The sequence below is a fragment of the Salminus brasiliensis genome, chromosome 1, assembly GCF_030463535.1.
Source record: "Salminus brasiliensis chromosome 1, fSalBra1.hap2, whole genome shotgun sequence".
Taxonomy (NCBI): Eukaryota; Metazoa; Chordata; class Actinopteri; order Characiformes; family Bryconidae; genus Salminus; species Salminus brasiliensis.
Window position 1 is genome coordinate 68,803,102 of NC_132878.1, and position 21,445 is coordinate 68,824,546.

At 41.3% G+C, this 21,445-nt stretch overlaps 1 protein-coding gene across 1 annotated transcript; it reads right to left on the minus strand.

Annotated features, from left to right (window-relative positions):
* Window positions 1-1,073: 1,073 nt before the first annotated feature.
* Window positions 1,074-21,223, minus strand: nid2b (nidogen 2b (osteonidogen)). The gene is made up of 18 exons (XM_072656804.1): window positions 21,029-21,223; window positions 19,754-20,047; window positions 18,400-18,623; window positions 17,305-17,666; window positions 16,697-16,942; window positions 15,994-16,203; window positions 13,833-14,060; window positions 12,851-12,997; window positions 12,607-12,735; window positions 10,762-10,884; window positions 10,106-10,351; window positions 6,428-6,652; window positions 5,913-6,079; window positions 5,527-5,656; window positions 3,486-3,657; window positions 2,445-2,602; window positions 1,995-2,118; window positions 1,074-1,182 (listed from the first exon to the last, which is right to left on the minus strand). Exons 1-18 carry the CDS (start codon window positions 21,221-21,223, stop codon window positions 1,074-1,076), a joined length of 3,489 nt encoding a protein of 1,162 aa, XP_072512905.1.
* Window positions 21,224-21,445: the final 222 nt, after the last annotated feature.

Below are 21,445 nucleotides of genomic sequence, written 5' to 3' on the forward strand. Positions count from 1 at the left end.
CACAGGAGTCAGCCATGTGGCCCTCAGGGGCCTTCTCTGGTTCTCTGAAGGAATATGTGGGCTGAGTGACGAGGCCAGGGTTTAAACAGACACCACCCCTGTAACCAGAACGTGACCACAATGTCGAGTAAAGACTGTCTGAAGCCTGCAGCCTAGTCTAGCTGGGCGGTCCGGACACTTCTCTCTGAAAGCTGGTGTTTTTTTGGCGGTCGCTGTGTCCTGAGGGTAAACCCAGCCTGTTTGTTCAGGGATATTAGAGCTCGCTTTTACAGGAAGTGAAGAACTGTGCAGCATTCCACCAGCCTCGCACTTTCTATTCAGTTGAGAGCATGCTGTTTTATGCTGCTTTCCTTACATTATTATCTGTATTGTATTATGACCTGTATTGGAAACGGCAGAACACCAGACAGCCCAACTAAATTACACTGAAATACCCAACAGGTTAGGCTACTGTAAAATAGCTCAGAATTGTACACCGTAATGTCACGTTTAAACAGGAAAGTCAGGGCCATTTTCAGTATGTTTAAACTGGTGTGGTAGACGTCAGACTCCACTAGGTCCATTCGCTCAGCTCCAGTTCAGTTCCTGATGGGCTATAAAGTTCCACAGCAGTGAATACTAGAAGTTAATCGGTACTTCAGTACTTTTGTGAGCTGCTACTACATTATATTTGGAAGATTAAGTTTACTGGCAGAAACAATACTTTTATTAGATGGTTTAGGACTTGTGAGCAGTGTGAAATTGATTATCTCTGGGTTAGTGGCGCCACCTGCTGTAGAAAACAGTTTGCACATGCTGTGAGGGTCTTGCAGGGAACCCCCAGATGATAACTAGATAAAATGATTTTTGCACATTTGTTTTTAATTCTTGAAATGTTTTAGCTTTATTAATTTTTCATGATGTTTTTACAAAGAAAGAAAGCACCACTAAGAACGTCTTCCACAGGGCCTAAAAAGAAAAAGCAGGATGATACATCCACGTCAGCATATTGGTTTTAGGTGGATTGAAATCAGTGAAATCATGTTTTATGATATAGAGCATGAACTGTCTGTGCAGTGTGCATTTACACTCACCTACAGGCACTGTGATGGGATGAGTGTAATTCCATATAGATCGTACCTTGGCACAGGAAGAAAGTCTGTGTGTTCTCCGGTAGCTTTGTTTATTACCACTATTCCATCTCTGGAAGAAGATTGCGATAGTTCAGCACAGGCATTCTCCGAAAACATCCAAAAGAATTATTTACAAAAATAGTTATAAATTTGTAGTTTGTGTTATTAAATAATAAATAATAATAATGATAAAAACGAACATTTTATCATTTGCATTTAGTGTTTGTATTAATTTAACTGCTAAATGTAACAGTTTTCTTGTTGTAAATATAACAATATTCAAGCAAGAAATCTGTAATATTTAGCAGCAAAAGTAATACACACACTATTCACAAATTATTAAATGATTATTAAATTAGATCAATAATTATGTTATTATTCTTTCAGGTTGGGTGACAGAATTTGTGGATTTGTGTGAATCAACACAACGTAGTCAAGCAAAACACCTCAATGACAAATGAATGTGTTTTAGAACGTGATTCTGACTTACTTTAGACTAGAAACACAGAAATAAAATGCTAAATGGCGAAGAATCTGTTTTGATTATGCCTGATTACTCATTTCAGTTTACACCTATTTTTAACCCCTTAAACAGTCTAGAAGTCTTATAACTTCTATTACCCAAAATTAGCCCCACAAGTTTGTACAGAAGTCCCTGTAGTTACTGAGTAACACACCTTAGTAATAAGCCTTGGGGTGTGAAGGGGGTAAACAGGATCTACCCATACTGCTTTACTACATACTACAAGGTTTGTTGTTTATGTATGAAAATAAAGATTTTTTGTGTGTGTTTATAGAGATGAGCTTGGTAACATTAGCCTATCATTTCCAGTTATAAGTACGGACATATTTATAGGGCAACAGCATGACTCGATCACTCACCTCTCCCAGTCAGTGCAGTAGATGTGTTTGTTATAAATGGTCAGACTGAATGGGTAGCTGAGTCCACTGTTTATCTCTTGCCTCTCTGTTCCATCTGCAGCCACACACTCCACTTTCTTAGTGCCTGTGTGTTTGGACAGCAGAAACACAGTCCTGATGCATCTACAGTGCTACAGTTATTTCACACTAGACAGATACGGATCGCTCACCCAAAACAACGAAACCTCTAAGGCAGAAAGATCAGATCGGAGGAAAAATGGGAAACTAAGCTACGAGGCCGAGAATGTGAATGTAGTCACTGCAACACATCGTCTTACTTCTTTCACAAAACGGCAACAAGCAATATAATATACAGCATAATAAAATACAATGTTTATTCGAAATTTGCAATACAAGACTCTTGAACAATGTAAACCGTTTGCTAGCTTGGCAGTGAAGTGAAATTCTCACCTGCATCTGCCCAGCACAAATGGTGCGTTACAGGGTCAAGGGTCAAAGCATTGGGCAGTTTAAGTCCATTGCCAACCAGCAGTGTTCTGCGGAGGCCGTCCAGTGAGGAAGTCTCGATTCTGGGGGCATCGCGATCCCAATCCGTCCAGAATAGAGTACTAAAGGACAGGAACAATAAAGAAACAATCATATTACATTACATTAACTTCCCTGACTGACACACACACACACACACACAGTGTGTCACAGATTTGGGGACACTGAGCTTTCCTAAAGGCATATTATAAAATCTGAAATGCTGTTTTTACCTCTTAGGTGTCCCTGATCATATTAATCATGCTTAATCAGATCAGAACATTTAAAAGATCCTCTAACAAAAGTAGTGTCTCTCTCCAGCTTTAATATTTTGACTTTTTTATGACATCAGCATGCACCAGTGGGGCAAGGCCAAGTAATAATACTATCATCCTGCACCTTCACACCACCCCCACTGATACTGTCCTTCTCAGATACACCATATGCAACTCTATAATAATAATAATATTAATAATAATAATAATGTTATGATTCTTTAAAATAAGGAGTGCAAATACAAAACACAATAAATATAAAATAAACAAATTAATAGCAAACCAAGAAAATCAATACATTATGTTAAAACACATTTTAAAACTATTTACCAGTCTAAAAACTAGAATACAGTACTACTACAGATCAATAAAAAATTACAATAAAATAGTGATAAACTGGTAAAACTGAGCTTGTAAAATATTAAATGATGCAACAAATAAAACTATTGACAAGAAGTTCAATTTAAAGGCTTTTTTAATGGTTAACTGACAAGACATGCTGCTTGTCTTTTGGGTTAGAAAACATGTATGCTAAAAGCAGACTCAGTCTAGACTTTAAGAGGGTCATGTTCAGACCTATTTCACTTTTGCTTCATTCCAGACAGACCCTCATCCCTCTGTCTTCTGAACACACAGTTCATTGTCACTTTACTGAAAAGACCTCAACACACTTGAGTGTTATGTCTCTGACCTGCTGGTGGTGTCCACTGCGATGGCCCTGGGATTGACCAGGTCAGTGTCAAACAGAACTCTCCTGTTCTGGCCATCTAGGTCAGCCACCTCGATCTGGTCACTTCCACTGTCCACCCAGAACAACAGTCTGTGAACAGCGTCCACTGCGACACCCTCCGGAGTGACCACATCTAAGTGAATTAATACAGGAATAAGTACAGGAGATCAAAAACATTAGTATGACTCGCAAATGTCAAACACATCCAGCGTTGTAAAGAGTAAGACATTTTGGACAAGGTCTCAGACCTTGGTTGAAAATTCTTAAACTCTTCGATCCTCATACTATCACTCTTCAAAAACTTTTCCTCTAACTGTCTGAAGATCTGAAAGCACATGTTATTATTTCCCAAAAGGCAGGAAGGAAATTCTGTTAGTTTAGGTAGTTTAGGAGAACTGTGGAGGGCAAGATGAGTTCTGAAAAAGCTGACTGCAACAACATGCAGGAAGGCTTAGCTGTTGAAGTGGTGCACCATTCCATTGTGCAGCGCTGCTTGCACAAATATACTCTTCATGGAAGAGTCATAGGAAGAAAACCTTATCATAAACCTCAAATTAGAAGTATGCTATAGACTGATGAAGTAAAAATTAAGCTCTTTGGCCACTATCAGCAATGGTGTGTTTTGTTTTTTTTAAAAGGACTGCATGAAAAGAACACCTTGCCAACTGTGAAGCATCATGATTTGTGGTTGTGTTGCTGCCAGTGGCATTGATAATATTGCTGAATGGGTAGGGCTACACTGCTGTAGGCTTAATGCATAGGACTTCACTGCTGCAGGCTGAATGGGTGGGTCTAAACCACTGTAGACTAAATATTAAGGGATAAACTGTTATAGGCTGAATAGATGGGTCTAAACTGCTGTAGGCTGAATGGATAGGACTACACTGCTGCAGGCTGAATGGGTAGGACTACAGTGCTGTAGGCTGAATGGGTGGGTCTAAACCGTTGTAGGCTGAATAGGTGGGTCTAAACTGCTGTAGGCTGAATGGGTAGGACTACACTGCTGCAGGCTGAATGGGTAGGACTACAGTGCTGTAGGCTGAATGGGTGGGTCTATACTGTTGTAGGCTGAATAGGTGGGTCTAAACTGCTGTAGGCTGAATGGGTAGGACTACACTGCTGCAGGCTGAATGGGTAGGACTACAGTGCTGTAGGCTGAATGGGTGGGTCTAAACCGTTGTAGGCTGAATAGGTGGGTCTATACTGTTGTAGGCTGAATGGGTAGGACTACACTGCTGCAGGCTGAATGGGTAGGACTACAGTGCTGTAGGCTGAATGGGTGGGTCTATACTGTTGTAGGCTGAATAGGTGGGTCTAAACTGCTGTAGGCTGAATGAATGGGTAGGACTACACTGCTGCAGGCTGAATGGGTAAGACTACACTGCTGCAGGATGAATGGGTGGGTCTAAACTGCTGTAGGCTGAATGAATGGGTAGGACTACACTGCTGCAGGCTGAATGGGTAAGACTACACTGCTGCAGGATGAATGAGTGGGGCTACACTGCTGTAGGCTGAATGGGTTGGTCTATACTGCTGTAGGCTGAATGGGTGGGTCTAAACTGCTGTAGGCTGAATGAGTGGGTCTAAACTGCTCTAGGGTGAATGGATGAGTTTAAACTGCTGTAGGCTGAATGGGTGGGTCTAAACTGCTGTAGGGTGAATGGGTGGGGTTAAACGGCTGTAGGCTGAATGGGTGGGTCTAAACTGCTCTAGGGTGAATGGGTGAGTTTAAACTGCTGTAGGCTGAATGGGTGGATCTAAACTGCTCTAGGGTGAATGGGTGAGTTTAAACTGATGTAGGCTGAACGGGTGGGGCTACAATGGATGGATTGGTTCATGTTATATCACAGAAATAATTCATCGTTGGGCTCATTTACAGTATGTTTTAAAGCTTGTACACATTATTTTGTGTTTTTAAAAATTTTAAATATTCACTTTAACACAAGAACAGAAGGATATTTGGTTATAACCGGTGTGTTGAGCCCAGTTAACAGTGTGTTACCTGTGTGTATGATGATGACTGGCTCTGCACCAAACACTAAACTGGCCCTGCTAATGGAGCGTCTGGCCATGTCGCTCCAGTACAGAGTGTTTTCCTGGCAGTCGTAGCTAATCCCAACCACAACGGAGTCCTGCAGGAGCAAACACACGCATTAGTGCCTGCTACTGAATCTGGAGATCCATTTCTTAGAAGCTGTGCAGCAGCCTTTCTCTCCTCTGGATTGATTATGGCCTCACACAGGTAGTACACGTGAAAAGCAATTTAGTGGAGTATTTGCTTTCATTACATGTTTGCTACACTAGCCTTGTAGCTCCAGTGTAAAACTAAGCAGCTGTGCTATTTGATTTGATTTTTAATAAACTATTGCTGTAAGATGCCCAGCTTACTTTTGCAGACAGCAGCACAGAAGACTTTTCCTGGACTGGATGGGAATCATCCAAAGGAATTACTCGGATTTCCGATCCGTGGGCGAAAAGAAGTGCTGGTCCTGAGGGTGAAGAGCTCACTACAGGATATACCGATGACTGGACAGCCGGCGGGACAGAAGAGATACCTTCACATCAGCAGATAGAGGGGGGTAAGCCAGCAGTGATAGTGATTTAAACGCTACAAATTAAAGAGGTCATCTACAGGTTAAAGGTATAATTCACTGAATCACTGATTGACAGTTCTGCAGCTACTCAAACTACTAGCCAGACTAAGAAAACACATCCACATATTTAGCATTCTTAAATTCATTCATACAGTCTGGGGTTTTTACAGTTTACAGGGTTTTCACCTTAATGTTGAATCAGTATTTCCAGCTTCTCCCTCTCTCTCTCTCTCTCTCTCTCTCTCTCTCTCTCTCTCTCTCTCTCACACACACACACACACACACACACATACACACATACACACATACAGGCAGGTTTTACTGCATCGTATGAGCGCGTTCCCATCACCTCCCGGCCCTGGGAGTCCACACACCAGCAGTAGCTGCTGTTGCCGTAGCACTGCACGGACAGGAAATGTCCACGTGCGTCACACTGGGGCATGTAGTCCTGAGGGTCTGGCTGGCCACCATAGTGACTCAATAAAGTGGTCCTCCATCGTTCGCACAACGTCTCCGCCCGCGGGACCAGAGGGGCTGAAAATACAAAAGCCAACAACAGAAATAACTGAGCAGTCCCACAGCACTGATCTCTATCAGCTCATACATCATGATCTTCATATTTAACATACTCACTCAGCCCCCTGGTGCGATAGAGGGTTTCCAATAAAATGGCAAGTGAGAGATAGTACAAGGTGTATGTGTTTCTAATAAAGTGGCCAGTGTGTGGAAGCACATGACATATGTATTTCTAATATAGTGGCCAGTGAGTAGAAGCACAGGTTAGGTGTTTCCAATAAAGTGGCCAGTAAATGGAAGCACAAGTTAGGTGTTTCTAATAAAGTGGCCAGTGAGTGGAAGTCCATGTGTATGTGTTTTCAATAAAGTTCCCCCATTAGGTCAACCCTTCAAACACTGTATGCTGAACATTGACTATAATGCAGAACAGCCTTATCAGAGTAGTAGAGAGTAGATGTATGAGAAGTGTACAGACATTGTGGTAATTGGGGGGGGCTTTTGGGCCAAGAGTGAACAGTATTCTATTTCTAGATTTCCTGGTTCATAAGGAAGTCATCTACATTTTTAAAGATTTCTTCTCTCTGATAAAGCAGCTCTTGCTTATTTTGGGTGATTAATAATCCCCGAGCCGATTTCTACTGAGCCAAAGCCATGTCTCACTGTCAGAGTTCACTCTAGAGCTAATATTGTTTTTGTGTGAAAAACATATTCTGTGATAAAGTGAAAAATACTGTTTGCATTAGATATTCAACCTCTATACTGCGGAGAATTCCATATTACACAGTCAAATATATATATATAGTGCTCTAACAAAGACAACTGGCTTATAATCAACCTCTATCTGTGAATCATTTCACTTTTCACAGCTCCTTAATTCATTGCCACTGATCAGACTGTAAATTAGACAGAAAAAGGTGAAAATTAACAAGAAAACAAGGAAATTCATATTGGAGTATTATGACCGTGCCTGGTTTGGATTTTGGATCATTTTATCAGCTTCACTGATCATATATGAGCATTAACTAACAAATAGATAAATAAATATAATAACATGTAAAATATATACTAATATATATATATATATATATATATATATATATATATATATATGACATGTTATTATATACATTGTATAGTACATTCTTTTATACTATAATATAGTATAATACTATTATAGTATAATATGTATCATACTATAATAAATGATAATGAGGACAATACTTATTAAATGACAGGATTAATAAATGTGAATGTTAAAATAATGTCCTATAACAACTAAATGGTTAATATTTGGGTTCCTAATACTTATCATATTATATATCAGATAAATATATATTTTCTATATTGTGTACATACATAAAGGTATGACTTTCTCTCTATATATATTTGTTTTATCTCTAAATGTGTTTTTTTACTTGACTTTTTACTTCATCATTATTATAATTTTTTGTTACTATATCATTATCATTTATATGGGTACATCCTTTATTTCCTATATTTATTTGTTTGATATGACTGTACAGTTATCAAAGCATTTCCCTGCTAGTTGTACAGTGTATGACAGTGTCTGTGACAAATAAACTCCTGATGTGATTTGATTGATCTGACTATTCATAGCTGTTCTATCAGGCAGTGGGGCTGTCTTTTGTACATGTTGTACTGCTATTGTTGATGCCAAGTTCACCAAAGAAGGAATCATAAAATGTTGCTAAGGTAATGACGTGTGTGTGCATGTACTTGAAATACTGCCCGGTGTTTCAGCTTTCCTTGTCGGCTCATTTCAATTTAATGACGTGTAAATACTGCAGGTGCTTCAGCGGGCTGTGAGCTAACACCCTTCAACACTTCATCCAGACCAGGTCACACGGTTCTCACTCAGGTTCACACAAACAAACAACTCGCCTTAGTCAGCTCAAAGACTGCCGCTGATTATTATCACTCCCTGTGTACAGAGGCTCTAAAACCCTACACATTCACAGATTACAGATGTTTCTCAAACTGTTGTTTTCCCAAGATAACAGCACCATTTTCTACATTTTACAATTTGTTTTCATGAGAGATTGGCATAACTGGGTTGAGATCTTGAAACAACAAAACGATAAAAATAGTAACCGAAAATATTCCTTCATGTGCGTCAACTGTTTATTCAACTGTGGAAGCACAAAGCAGGTGTTTCTAATAAAGTGGCCAGTGAGTGGAAGAACAAGAGAGAGGCAGGTGGCCAGTGGATAGAAGTACAAAGCTGGTGTTTCTAATCAAATGGGCAGTGAGTGCAATAACGTGGTAGGTGTTTCTAATAAAGTGGACAGGAACGGGAAGCACAAGGTAGGGGATTCAAATGAAATGAGCAGTAAGTGCAATAATATGGTAGGTGTTTCTAATAAAGTGGCCAGTGAGTGGAAGAACAAGAGAGAGGCAGGTGACCAGTGGACAGAAGTACAAAGCTGGTGTTTCTAATCAAATGGGCAGTGAGTGCAATAACGTGGTAGGTGTTTCTAATAAAGTGGCCAGAAAAGGGAAGCACAAGGTAGGGGCCTTAAAACAAATGGGCAGTTACTGCAATGACATGGTAGGTGTTTCTAATAAAGTGGCCAGTGAGTGGAAGAACAAGAGAGAGGCAGGTGGCCAGTGGATAAAAGTACAAATCTGGTGTTTCTAATCAAATGGGCAGTAAGTGCAATAACGTGGTAGGTGTTTCTAATAAAGTGGCCAGAAAAGGGAAGCACAAGGTAGGGGCCTCAAAACAAATGGGCAGTAAATGCAATAACATGAAGTAAAAGGTTAAGATAAGATAATATAAGATAAGATAGTCCTTTATTAGTCCCGCAGTGGGGAAATTCTCAGTGTAACAGCAGAAAGGGATAGCAAGACACTCAGTTACAAAAATTTAGATAAATAATTTACACTATAATTTCTAATAAAGTGGCCAGTTGTTTTGAACGCCATGAAGTCTGTTAGTGAAGTGCATTGGCTCTTCTAAATGGTTCTGGAATGGCTAATTACAGCAATGCTCATGTGGGAATAATTATCCCAAATATAGCAGTCCCACACCACATGCTAAGTGCCCCGTGCTTAGTCCCATATGTGCCCTAGTGCATTCTCTACAGCCCTGAGAGTGTGAAGGATGATTAAACAGCAACAGGATGTTAGAAAATTTGTCTAGCACTTTACATTAGCAGCAGAGGATAATAAGACCTAGCACTGACCATTGTGGTTTGAAACAGCACAGGGCCACTCTTGGCAGGATGTATTTGGGTGATGTGTATAACAACTCCAGCAATAATCACACTACTTTGAATGCCACCAAGTCAGTGTTGCTGCTGAGCTGAGAACAGACCACCACCACAATAATATCTGGCCAACCGCAGTCTCAGTACAAGGCATGGTTTCTAATAAAGTGGCCAGTGAGGGATAATGTAATGTATCTCAATGTAAAACTGTTGGTAAACATCAGCCAGTGCACTGCTGTACCTGGTTGGTCACAGTTAGCATGCAGCGTGCCCGGCAGAGTCCGTGTTCCCACTCTCTCCTGCCCCTTGCTGTCCACGCACCAACAGTGTCCAGTAGAGCCCAGACACTGCAGCGGTTTGAACTGGCCCTTCTCGTCGCACTGGGGGATGTAATCCTGCAGCATGGCGTCGCCGCCCCAGCCCCGCAGGCCCTTTAACAAGCTGTCTCTGTGGCGTTCACACACTGATAAGACCAGCTCCATCTGCTCTGGGGAATAAACAGAGTGACCACTGCTCAAACACACTGACCATGAGTCTGGACTTTAATTTCAAGTAAGTCCAAGCAATATAATGCATTTTACCCATCTGTGGCAGTGAACACACACACATGCACACACTAGTGAACTAGAGGCTAGAGACCTAGCTTCTTGTTTAGCAGTTTCTGATTCAAATTTTCTGCTCCACCAACTTTTCTGTGCATAGAAGTATGCAAATCTAATTATTTGCCTAGCTATCACTTTAAAAGTACTTAAAAAAGCACTTTAACCCAAATGAACCCATCCAAAACAATAAAGATAAGAGAAAACACAAAGAAGCAGTAGTTGAGAGCAGTATGTTGTCAGCAGTGCATCACCACAACAGGAAAAGCTGTCTGTTTGATTAAGGGCTAATCTTTACTCTGAGGTTGGCACAGGAAGCCGTCCCCCTCATAGCCGGGCCAGCAGCGGCAGTGGAAGGAGCCGAGCGTGTTGGAGCAGGAGGCCAGCGGGTGACACAGCTTCAGCACACACTCGTCAATATCTGCCATCACACAACACAGAATATGGCATTATATTTGTGCAGAATGAGGCCTGCGTTTAAACTCAGTAGCATTACAGTACCAATCTTAGTCATTACTAAGATCTAAAGGCAAAAAAACAAGGGTTACGTTAAACAGAAAACTGTCCAGTTGTTTTCTCACTGATCACTGTGCTAATATGACCACTTTATTAGAAACCCCATCCCTGCAGCTCCACCTTGCTGTTGTACAGTTAGACATTGTAGCTCATCTGCTGATGCACAGTTTGCCCCCTAGCAATGCTCTAGACTTTTATCGGTGGTCAATCTGTGACCTCAGAGACACTCGTGTGGAAATTTTTGGACAGTGGACCCTAGCAGAGACAGAGACATTGATAAATACTTAACAACAGCACTGTGCCTAATACACTCTATAGATACTTTAAGTATACACTTGTCCAGTAGACTCTCAGTGTTATCTGGGTAGATACAGCTAAATCAGCTCTCCCATTAAGACAAGACAACCTTATTTACCAGTAGTGAATATGGCTTCCGACCTTTAACCCATCCGTGCAGTGAACACCCACATACACACCAGTGAAACACACACACACAGCGGACAGTGAGCACGTGCCCGGAGCGGTGGGCAGGCATTCCCCATGGGAAATGTTAAGGCCTTGCTCAAGGGCCCAACAGTGGCAGCTTGCAGAGCCCCGGTATCGAACCCACAAGGAGCTCTAACCGCTGAGCCTGTGGTAGAACCATAGACATTTATGCAAGAACACATATTCAACACAGCTTGAACTGAATTATCTACACTTTGTAGATAAGGTAAGCATAGGGTCACGTATACAACAGAACAGGGCTCACTTACATAGACCAGTTCTGTCTGTCTTATTGTGAGGGACAAAGTAAACTTGAAGTAAAAATGAATTGGGAGTGTTTTTGGTTCATACACCCACACAAGCGCTATCAGTGGAGCTCAGGGGGAAATAAAATGCACACACGCAGGATATGAGTCCTTTAATGTGCAGTGTAATATCTCACTGACAGCAGCAGAAATTAGCGGGTTATCTCCACAGTGACGCTGCGTGTGGGATAAAGGAGCTGAGGACAGCCTGAGGATACGCGCTGACAGGAGGGTGGGGTTTGAGTTTTGATTTTGTTTTGACATTAAACATTTATCTTTGGGGATGGGTGTGCAAGACGCCCTGCGAGAGTCACGCTCACTCACACAGCAGAGAACAGAGCATCCCAAAAACGTAAAAACACACCAGTACCAGCCACACCAAATGTAGCCTGTCGGCCAAAGAAGCCCATGCTTGGTGCTTCTTTAGTTTTACACTGGACCTATGAGACTAAGGCTAGTCATATGCATATGAAGGTTATACCCCACAAATTAGCACTGAAGCTCTAATGTAGCTAATCAATTGGCAAAGGGTGTTTATACCCTACCAGTTCATACTGCTGCTGCAAGACAAATGACGCTAAGATGTAATGCATATATTCCACATAATAGAACTGATTAGCCACAAGACTAAAAAGCTTGGTACAGTACATGGAAGCTTGTACCTGAGGTGCCAGAGTGTAGCTGCTCCACCATTTTATGTGGAATTGAAAACAGAAAAACATAATATGTTGGTGAATTGGAATAAGAATAAGCCAAATTCAGGCAAATTGGCCAATTTACCACATCAGCCCCAATAGAAAACAGCATGTACTGTCATTTATCTGCTGTAGACTCACCCACACACGCTTTCCAGTCAAAGTCAAACTCGTAACCTGTTTCACACAGGCAATGGTGGCTGCCGGGCATGTTCACACACTCTGAATGAGGACCACAGGAACTCAGGCCCTCAGTACACTCATCCACATCTGATCACACACACACAGACACATACACACAAGAGAAACAGAATTCATCTAGTGCAACACCAAAGCAATATTGCACTGAAATTGTGTGTAAAATTTCAAAACGAGAGTGCCTAACCATAGCAGTTCCTTCCGTCCCCCCTGAAGCCCATGGCACACTGGCAGTGGTACTGCAGCCCCTCTCCTGGCAGACACAGCGCCATGGGATCACAGTAATGTTTCCCTGCCCGACACGGATTCAACTCCACCAGATCTGGCAGCTCACCTAGTCACACACGGTTTCAGTTAAGGTAACTTCCATCATCTTAAACACAGCATAGAGTTCCACCTGAAAGTGCTTCATTGTGTATATACGACACATACTCTATTAAAAGGAAAAAGAGAGATAAAGAGAACATGACGCAGTCGATCAGCCAAGACATGTTTGGTATCTGACGTGTGCTTCTTTAGCTTACCATGATAGATGCTAATTTGATTTGCTAATCACACACCCAAGAATACCTCTCAGTCTTCCCAAAACGTATCCAGAGCGTCATTCATTTTGTGGGAAGCAGCTAAACCAATGTGGTTTAGAACACAATATGACTTCATACTGTCTATAAACACAATTATATACCAAACAGGGTTGAAATAGAGGTGAAATAACCCAAACAATTTTTGCCTCAGCACAGTGTGTGGTATCACTCCGCACTCTGCTGTCCAGTTACGCAGATCATTATGTAGCTTAAATGTGTAAGTCTATTTAAGTCTATGCATGCAGGTTCTAATGCAATAACACATTTGAGTTCTGACTTTTCCCTGCTTGTTTTTATCCTTAACAGGCAAAATAAGATCAAAATCTAAATTTACATCAGAAATAAACTCAACTAAAATGAAAACTTTTCTTTGCAAACTTTGCAACAATCTGCACTTTCCACTCCAGTTTCTCCACCTCTTCCAGGGAAACTAAGTCATAGTTAGAAATGAATCATACAGAATTACAGCATGATTTTATTATCACCGGCTTCTGAGGGTGAATGTGTATCTTAAGTAAACAGCACCAATTACCAATTCAAACTGTGCAGAAATGTGATTTTTTCATTTTGTGTTTAATGGTTTACCTCCTACAGGTCCCACGGTGTTGATAATGGAGTATTTGAGAATGCTTCCTTCCCTGCTGTACATCACCATTGCATGCTCCACACTCAGCTGCTGGAAGTCAGGTATGATGAGTGGGCCATTCTTACACGTCTGTATACTGATGTTCTGATGCAGGAGGTAGGAGAACGTCTCAGAGCCTCCGTTCTCTGACACCACTATGTACTGATGCAGACTGGATGACTTTATTACTGAAAGAAATTAATTAAACACAATTTCCATACAAGTGTACAAGCACAAACACATACACACACCTGCCTGAAGAAAAATGAGTATTTTAGAAATGCAGCAAAGACAAGGACAGCCTCGGTCCTACTAACCAGAGGTAGTATATAATATACAATATAAATGTACATGTGCAATTGAAATATATCTGTGTTATCACGGTGCCAGATACTACAGGTCCATTTATATTATAGATATGCACCAACTGGTCAAAGCGTTATGTGCACTCTCAGATTAAAGCAACATTATGTAGCATTGTTAGCTTAAAATATCAGCCTTTAAATCATTGGGATGCTCCACTGACTCCACTGTAATAGGGAGAACAACACCTCTATCATTGCTCCTCCAGGCTTGGCATGTTGCACTGCACTGTATAACTTAGCAGGCAGAACTGCATAACACTATCTTTAAGCAATAGAAAAACGCTAACATTCACTTTGTGATTTCTCCCATAGTGAACAATATTGATTTTGTTGTAACAGCGGTGCTTGAAGGTCTGGGATATCTGTCAGGCAGTAACAGAACAGTCCGTTTTTAGTCACCATGTTGGATGTGGAAGAAATGGGCAGCGTGAAGACCTGAGCCACTTTGACGAGGACCAGACTGTTATGGCTAGACAACTGGCTTAAAGGCTTGGGGTGGAGCTCCCTAGGCTCATCAATGCCATCTGGACTGAACCAACATAAGAGCCACTATGAAACGAGTCTACTGCGGCACAAGGATGTTGGATGTTCTGTGAAGCTTCCCTTCAGAATTTACAGTACTTAAAGAACTTGCCGGAACATCTTGTAAAGGGAGTTAATTTAGTGGAATGTGGAGAAACAATGGCATATTAGGCTCATATTTTGGTTTATCTGTGTGTGTGTATATATAAACACAGTTTTATATACATATATATAAAAAGACAGTGGTTATGTGTGTAACCATGACATGCTCCACTATTTAATTGTTTAATTCTCTATGATGGAAATTCTTGTGTAAACAGCTGCTAAAAATGGTTCTATAAAGCTCCAAAAAAGGTTCTACTATATATATGCTATATATGTGTGTGCAGTGACAATACAGTTGTGTATATAGCTCTGTACTGTATACATACAGTATACTATACACACATACATTGTATATACAAAGGCCTGACATTTCTATTACTGTGAATAGTTAAGTGAGTAGAAGATCAGCTCAGTAACTCTATTCAGACTGTGTACTGTTGTTCTGTGCAGAGTCACTAGTACAAATATGACTTTCATGAAAGAGTCATCAGAAAAAAACCTTTCCTGTGTTCTTACCGCAATATTCTGGATCAAAGGTTTTTAAAGGGACATGTAAGCACACCTGAGTCATTTTGCACTGTGGACTGATGAATTTCAAAATGTAATATTACCTAATATTAAATGGATTGGATTAAAAGAGGTATTTAAAAGAGGCAAAGGTATTTTTGGAGAAAAAGGGTCATCAAAAACCTGTGGATAGAGCTTGAAAGAGCAGAGCAGCCAGCTGAAGATTCTCATAGCTTTTTGCAGGGACAAATGGGAGACAAAAGGTCCAAAATAACATTGAAAAGACTCTTGAAGCTGCTACAAAAAGCATTTATAAGATGTGATTCAAGCCAAACGGGGAGTTACTAAGTAATGACCATGCAGGGTCCTCAAACTTTTACTTCTGGAAAAAATGGCAAACATTATTGCGTAATATACTAAAGAAATGTGTCTTTCACTGCATTTAAATGCCTTTTAGAAGCCTATATTTGTACAGATTATTTTAGGTGCATTTTTAGATTCACTTTTCACAATAAAATTGAATGCCAAGTCTATACTATAGACTTTTAATATAGACCCCCCCTAAACAGTGTTTCTAAACAGTGTTTCTAAGGTTATATTCTTTCAGTCTTTTCAGACTTACCTGAGTCACCTGACTGATTGTAATGCAGTGTCTCCCTAAACGGCTGTAACTGAACTTTAGCTCCGCTGGGAATGCTGGGTAAGTTTCCGCTGATCTGAATCTCTATTTTCAGGTGGTTGAGAGAGTCCATACCCCGAGCATGCTGAATGATGTGTAAGCGCTGCTTTCCCGGATAGAAGGTCATTTCTGCCCTGTGTGAAAACTCAGCACCTGAGACACAATGAAAAGCTAAAAAGTAATGAATGTTTATACAACACTGATTAGCACTGAAGTTATGAGACTAACGTAGCTAACAAGTCATGGAAGCTTGCATTCCACCAATTAGGACTGGAGTTCCAAGGCCACTGTAGCTAACAAATAATGGAAACATTTATCTTATAAATTAGCATCTGGCCATGTGTTGTGTTGTGATTTTTGATACTGTTATCTATTTAGTCCACGTTAATAATATACGTAACATCAGAAACTATAAAACATGAACTGATGCTAATTGGTGGTGTATGTGCTTGCATTGTTTGTTAGCTACAGTAGCCTCATAACCCCAGTGTTAGTTGGGTATCAGCACATGAGCAAGTCTACTAGAGATCGTAGACTTGACGTAGAGCACCGTAGCTCCAGTGTAAAACTACATGAAGCACCAAGCACACGTCTTGGCTGATCAGCTACGACTGGAGCAAAGGCGGGGGGCTTCACTATATCTTACCAGTAATACTGAAGCCATTCTGATGGTTTTGCAGTGTGAGGGCGAACAGCCAGCCGAATATGGAGACTAGTGGGCTGACAGCCATGAGAGCCCACCCAGCCTGAGGAGCGACAGGGCTGATGGAGACGTAAACTCGGCCTTCGCCTGGCACAGCGTAGCCATGCACATCTGCCTCGTCTATCTGAACGTCAGCAGCTTCGACAGACACACGGCCACTCAGTTTACCGTTTAGACGCTGAGACACACCTGCAACAACCATAGAGTGCACATACACACAGACACACACTCAGTTAGGCTGAATGAAAGAACTGCGGACACAGATAAGCTCAATTTATATAGGACCTTTAGGGAACCAAATGTGGTTGTTCTATTGCATTGCTCAAAAATGCCTCTGTAGTACCTTTATTTTCAAGAGGTATCATAAAAACATAGCAGGGTAACATAGAAAGTTTCTCAATAAGCAATTCAACTACAAGAAGGAGTGGGTAAAAGGGAGTGCAGGTTATGTAAAAAACACACATCACAGTCATGAGTTCTTAATGAAGCTAAATCTAGTAACAGAAAGTCTTTAAGGGGCAAACAGTTATCATGACCTTCTCTAAACTCACCCATAGCTAAACACTGTTTGCCATTGCCGTAGTAACCCGAGCGGCAGAGGCAGCATGGTCCACCGGGGTAGTCAGTGCAGTAGCCGTCCGGGGAGCAGTCCTGCAGGATAGAGCCGCACAGGCTGGGTGATACAGTGATGTTTGCCAGGGACGCTGGAACAGTTTTGACTTTGTCTCCAAGGCCTGCAGTCGTGACGGTACTGCGATCTTCAGGGATATTAAGGCCTTGAGTTGTTGTCGTGGTGATGGGTTTCTCAGTGCCCTCAACCAGCAGACCAGCAGCACCTATCACCTTCTGGAAGTGGTAGCGGCTGCTTCCGATATGGAAAATCCACAAGCCAGGAGTGCCCGAGTTGCCCTCTCTGCGAGTCATAAACAATGTATCAGACTCAGTTCAGAATATTAGAACCTCCTGTTGGGTTCACTGTAACATGGAGAGTTCATGTAGCTGAACAGGTTCCAGTTCCCATAGCAACACCACATTTACACAGCAAATTTGCCTGTTTCATGGCAAGTGCATTTGAATACCGGGCTGGGTTGGTTCACTGAGTGTAGAAGTCACAGAAGTCACTGCTCTTTTTTTTTTTTTTTTTCATCAACAACTCAGTAAGAACTAGCCTGGCTAAAGTACAGCCTCCACACAGTGGGGTTAGTTTAACTCAAGTGTATTTTAACTATGACTCCCAAATTAAACAATGCAAGACCCACCATATGCATTCACAACAGCTGATGTTTGGGGCACAGGCTGCTCAGAAAGGTGCTTTAGATGTGATGGAAGTCCAGTCTAGTGGAGTTTAATGGGGCTGATATTTGCTGTTCTACTTTGTGATGTATGATAACTGTGTCAGTGTTCGAAACAGCAGCATAACTCCTAATGATCACATTATTATTTGTATGCAGATATATTGGTGTGTTAATGTTATAAATCTCATATGCTTCAAACAGTACAGGACAGTTTAGTGACCGTTACAGCTCACTCCTCGGTCTGTTACAGTTAACCCCACCTGTGGGGTAAGTTGTAAAAAACAAGTTTCCCTAGTTCCCTCTTCCAAATCAAGACATGTTTGGTGGTTTTATTTATTTTTTTACACTCACTGAAAGAGCTTGCTGGCACCTTCCTCAGAGCTGTACAGGCTGTGGTAGAGTTCATCTGTGACGGATGTGTCCCCCCTGCTGAAGCCGGCCCGAACCTTAAGCCCAGCCACTGAACCTGTGACATCACTACTGTTCTCAGAAAACAACATGCCATCATCAGCGTACAGGAACATCGCGAAGGTGTCAGTCTTATTTCCTGCCAAAACCGCTTGAAAGCTGCTTACCTACACGCAGAGGAGGACAACAGAAAAGATATAAGAGATAAGACTGAAGAGATGCTTCACAAGCACAGAAATGACTCAATGACCCAATTTAGCCAAATAAACAGTAGTTACCAGAAAAAACGTCAGTACTACTGAACAATATGCAGACATCAGATAACGCTGACGAAATTGCTTCTATTTTGCATTGCTTTCTAATTCACATTCATTTTCTTTGAGTTCAGTTATGAGTGATATCAGCGAAAAGTAGAATCTGTGAGTCATCTGAACACAAGCTTCAGTGGAAATGGGCATATCTGATCTTTCTGTCTCAAGACATTAACATGGACAGCGTCACATGTTTAAAATTTAAAAAATTATATATACATTTTTAAATTTAAAATTTTTAAATGTTTTTAAATGTTTTTAAAAATGCTTTGTTCATTTGCAGGTGCCACTGAGTGTGTACAGCTGTGTGTAAACATTTTGGCACCCCAGTTCAAACGACATTAAAGGATCTGCTCATGGTCCAAACATGCAAGCTCATCAGTCAAGCATGGTGGAGGTAGTGTCATGACTTGGCTTGCTTCTGCAATAGGCTCACTATTGTCTTTGTTGATGATGTGAGGTAGTAACCCCCGTAAACAAACAATGACTAAAAGCAGCTACAGAAAAGCATCATAAAAATGTTAAGCCTAGTCCTGGATTACACAAGAATTTTTATAAAGATTTTCCTTGGAAACAAAAGTTTTGTCCACAAGATTAGGCATAATGCTTGAGCCCTGTCTGGAAAACCAGCCTTATACATTATAAGAATAATCCCAAATAAATATGAAGTAAGTGGTCAGAATGTGCGGTTGGTCAGTAAAGAGAGTGGTATGTTGCTTAGAAGGACACAGTTAGCACATATGTAAAACACAGTTTGAGGAACACGTGGTTTGGTCGCTAATTCTCCAGACACTGTATGGATTTGTATGGATTTTGGAACAGTTCCACCAGCAGCTCACCTGATTTACTTTAACGAAGGCCCGATCTGATTAACTAGGTGTTGTTTCAGAACTGGACAATCCTACAGGATTCTAACGTTAGTGTAACCATTTTCTCAGATGTCCTAGGACAATCCTGTCATATGGCATTTAAATGATTTCTCTTACCCAGTACCCTTTCAGGGCATCTTTCTTAAAACAGGCTACATGATCCCATGTGGTGATGACCAAGTGAGTGGGCCTAAACTGAGTCTCAGGGAAGGCCAGCTGAATGGCCTGAGCTGCCCGAGTCAGCGAGCTGAAGGAGTTGTCCGAGCGGTAGTACACAGCTCCTCTTCCCACATTGGTGTCAACATCCACCAGAAACGGCGCAATAGCCGGGAAGCTCAGAGGGAAACCGCTGCTCAAATATTGATCTTCTTTAGGAGGAGGCTGAGAGGACAGAAGTCCGTTGGTGCCCACCTGAAGAATGAGGGAGACAGTTTAACCTTAACCTAACCCAGTCTAATCCAAATGTCTGGAATGGTCAGATTGAGCAGTGCTATGCTTGCTGTGAGCTGTCGTCACAAAATGCAAATATTCCTAAAATGTAGTACTTTTTGAACAAAATAAAAAATGGTTAACAAAATTGTTGATACAGAAAACCAACTCCACAAATTCCACATGTACCAGACGGCTGTTGGGTGGTCTGTGATTAGTTAGCATGTTCTTAATTAGCTTGTGATGAGTTCACATGTGATTCATTTACATGTGGTTCATTTCCTTGCGAGTAGTTAACCGGTGATTACTTAGCATGTGACTAGTGAGCATGGGATTTGTTCCTTGTGGTTAGTTTAGCTGTGATTAATCTACCTGTGGTTAGTTTCCTTATGAGTCATTAGCCTGTGATCAATTAGCTTGTGATTAGTTCGCTTTAGGCAATTAGTTAGCATGGGATTAGTTAGTGTGTGTTAAGTTTGCATGTGATTACTTAGCTTGTGATTGATTGATTACCCTATGAATTGTTTGTCAGCTTATGGTTGGTTAGCCAGTAATTGGCTTACATATGGTTGGTTAGCCTGTGATTGACTATTCTGGGACAGGTTAGATTTGTTTTCCACCACTCTCACTCTCCCCAGAATAGTGAATCTGCTAGTATTTAAATGAGCAGAAAATAAGATAGCAGTAGGAAATTGAGGAGGAGTAGTGCAGAAACAGACCTGTCTGTACAGTTAAATAAAAGTGCCAGGTTACCACCTACATATAGTGTGGCAGGAAATGAACCTGCTACAGAGTACAAACAATAAACTCCCCAGAGAACCTCAGCTAACAGTACTAATATAACTACAAAGCACAGCTAAAGACATCAGGGAAAATACTAAACTAGTTTATGCACTATTCGCTTCAAGCTTTGTCTAATTACACAATATAACAAACCCTACCATACAACCGACGATCACTTACATAAACAACGTTGAACTGTGTGTCGTAGAACTGCAGAGGCTTCCTGAGCTTCAGCGGCTCAGACACTTCATCGTCACCCCTCTGTAGAGCTGTGTCTCCTTCAGATGTTCCGAAAGGGAAGAATTTGTCATTCGGATCGGCAGTTATCGCATAGAAATTCATAAAAACAAAAGCTAAGACTCTGCAGGTCTTCATTGTGTGAGTCTGTAGCTCTTTGTGAAACTGCCTGCACTGTCAATGGAGCTCATGAGATGAGAGAGAGACAAAGTGCTAATTTAGATTGAGAGGATGGCCTGACCACAGGCCATAAAAATACCAAAATTTCTGAGGGAGTGTTTGGATAGCGCAGAATGCGGAGCGACTGCTACTTTAGACTTCAGCCTGGAACAGACAGACATAACTTAAACCTAAATTCAT

Excerpts from the sequence above, each read along its gene's own strand:
- nid2b (XM_072656804.1), bottom strand. The coding sequence starts at position 21,223 with ATGAAGACCTGCAGAGTCTTAGCTTTTGTTTTTATGAATTTCTATGCG. Across the intron at positions 6,653-10,105 it reads TGCTAACTGTGACCAACCAG|CCCCTCTGGTCCCGCGGGCG; the intron begins GTACAGCAGTGC and ends TTGTATTTTCAG. Across the intron at positions 2,119-2,444 it reads TTTGTGCTGGGCAGATGCAG|GCACTAAGAAAGTGGAGTGT; the intron begins GTGAGAATTTCA and ends CCAAACACACAG.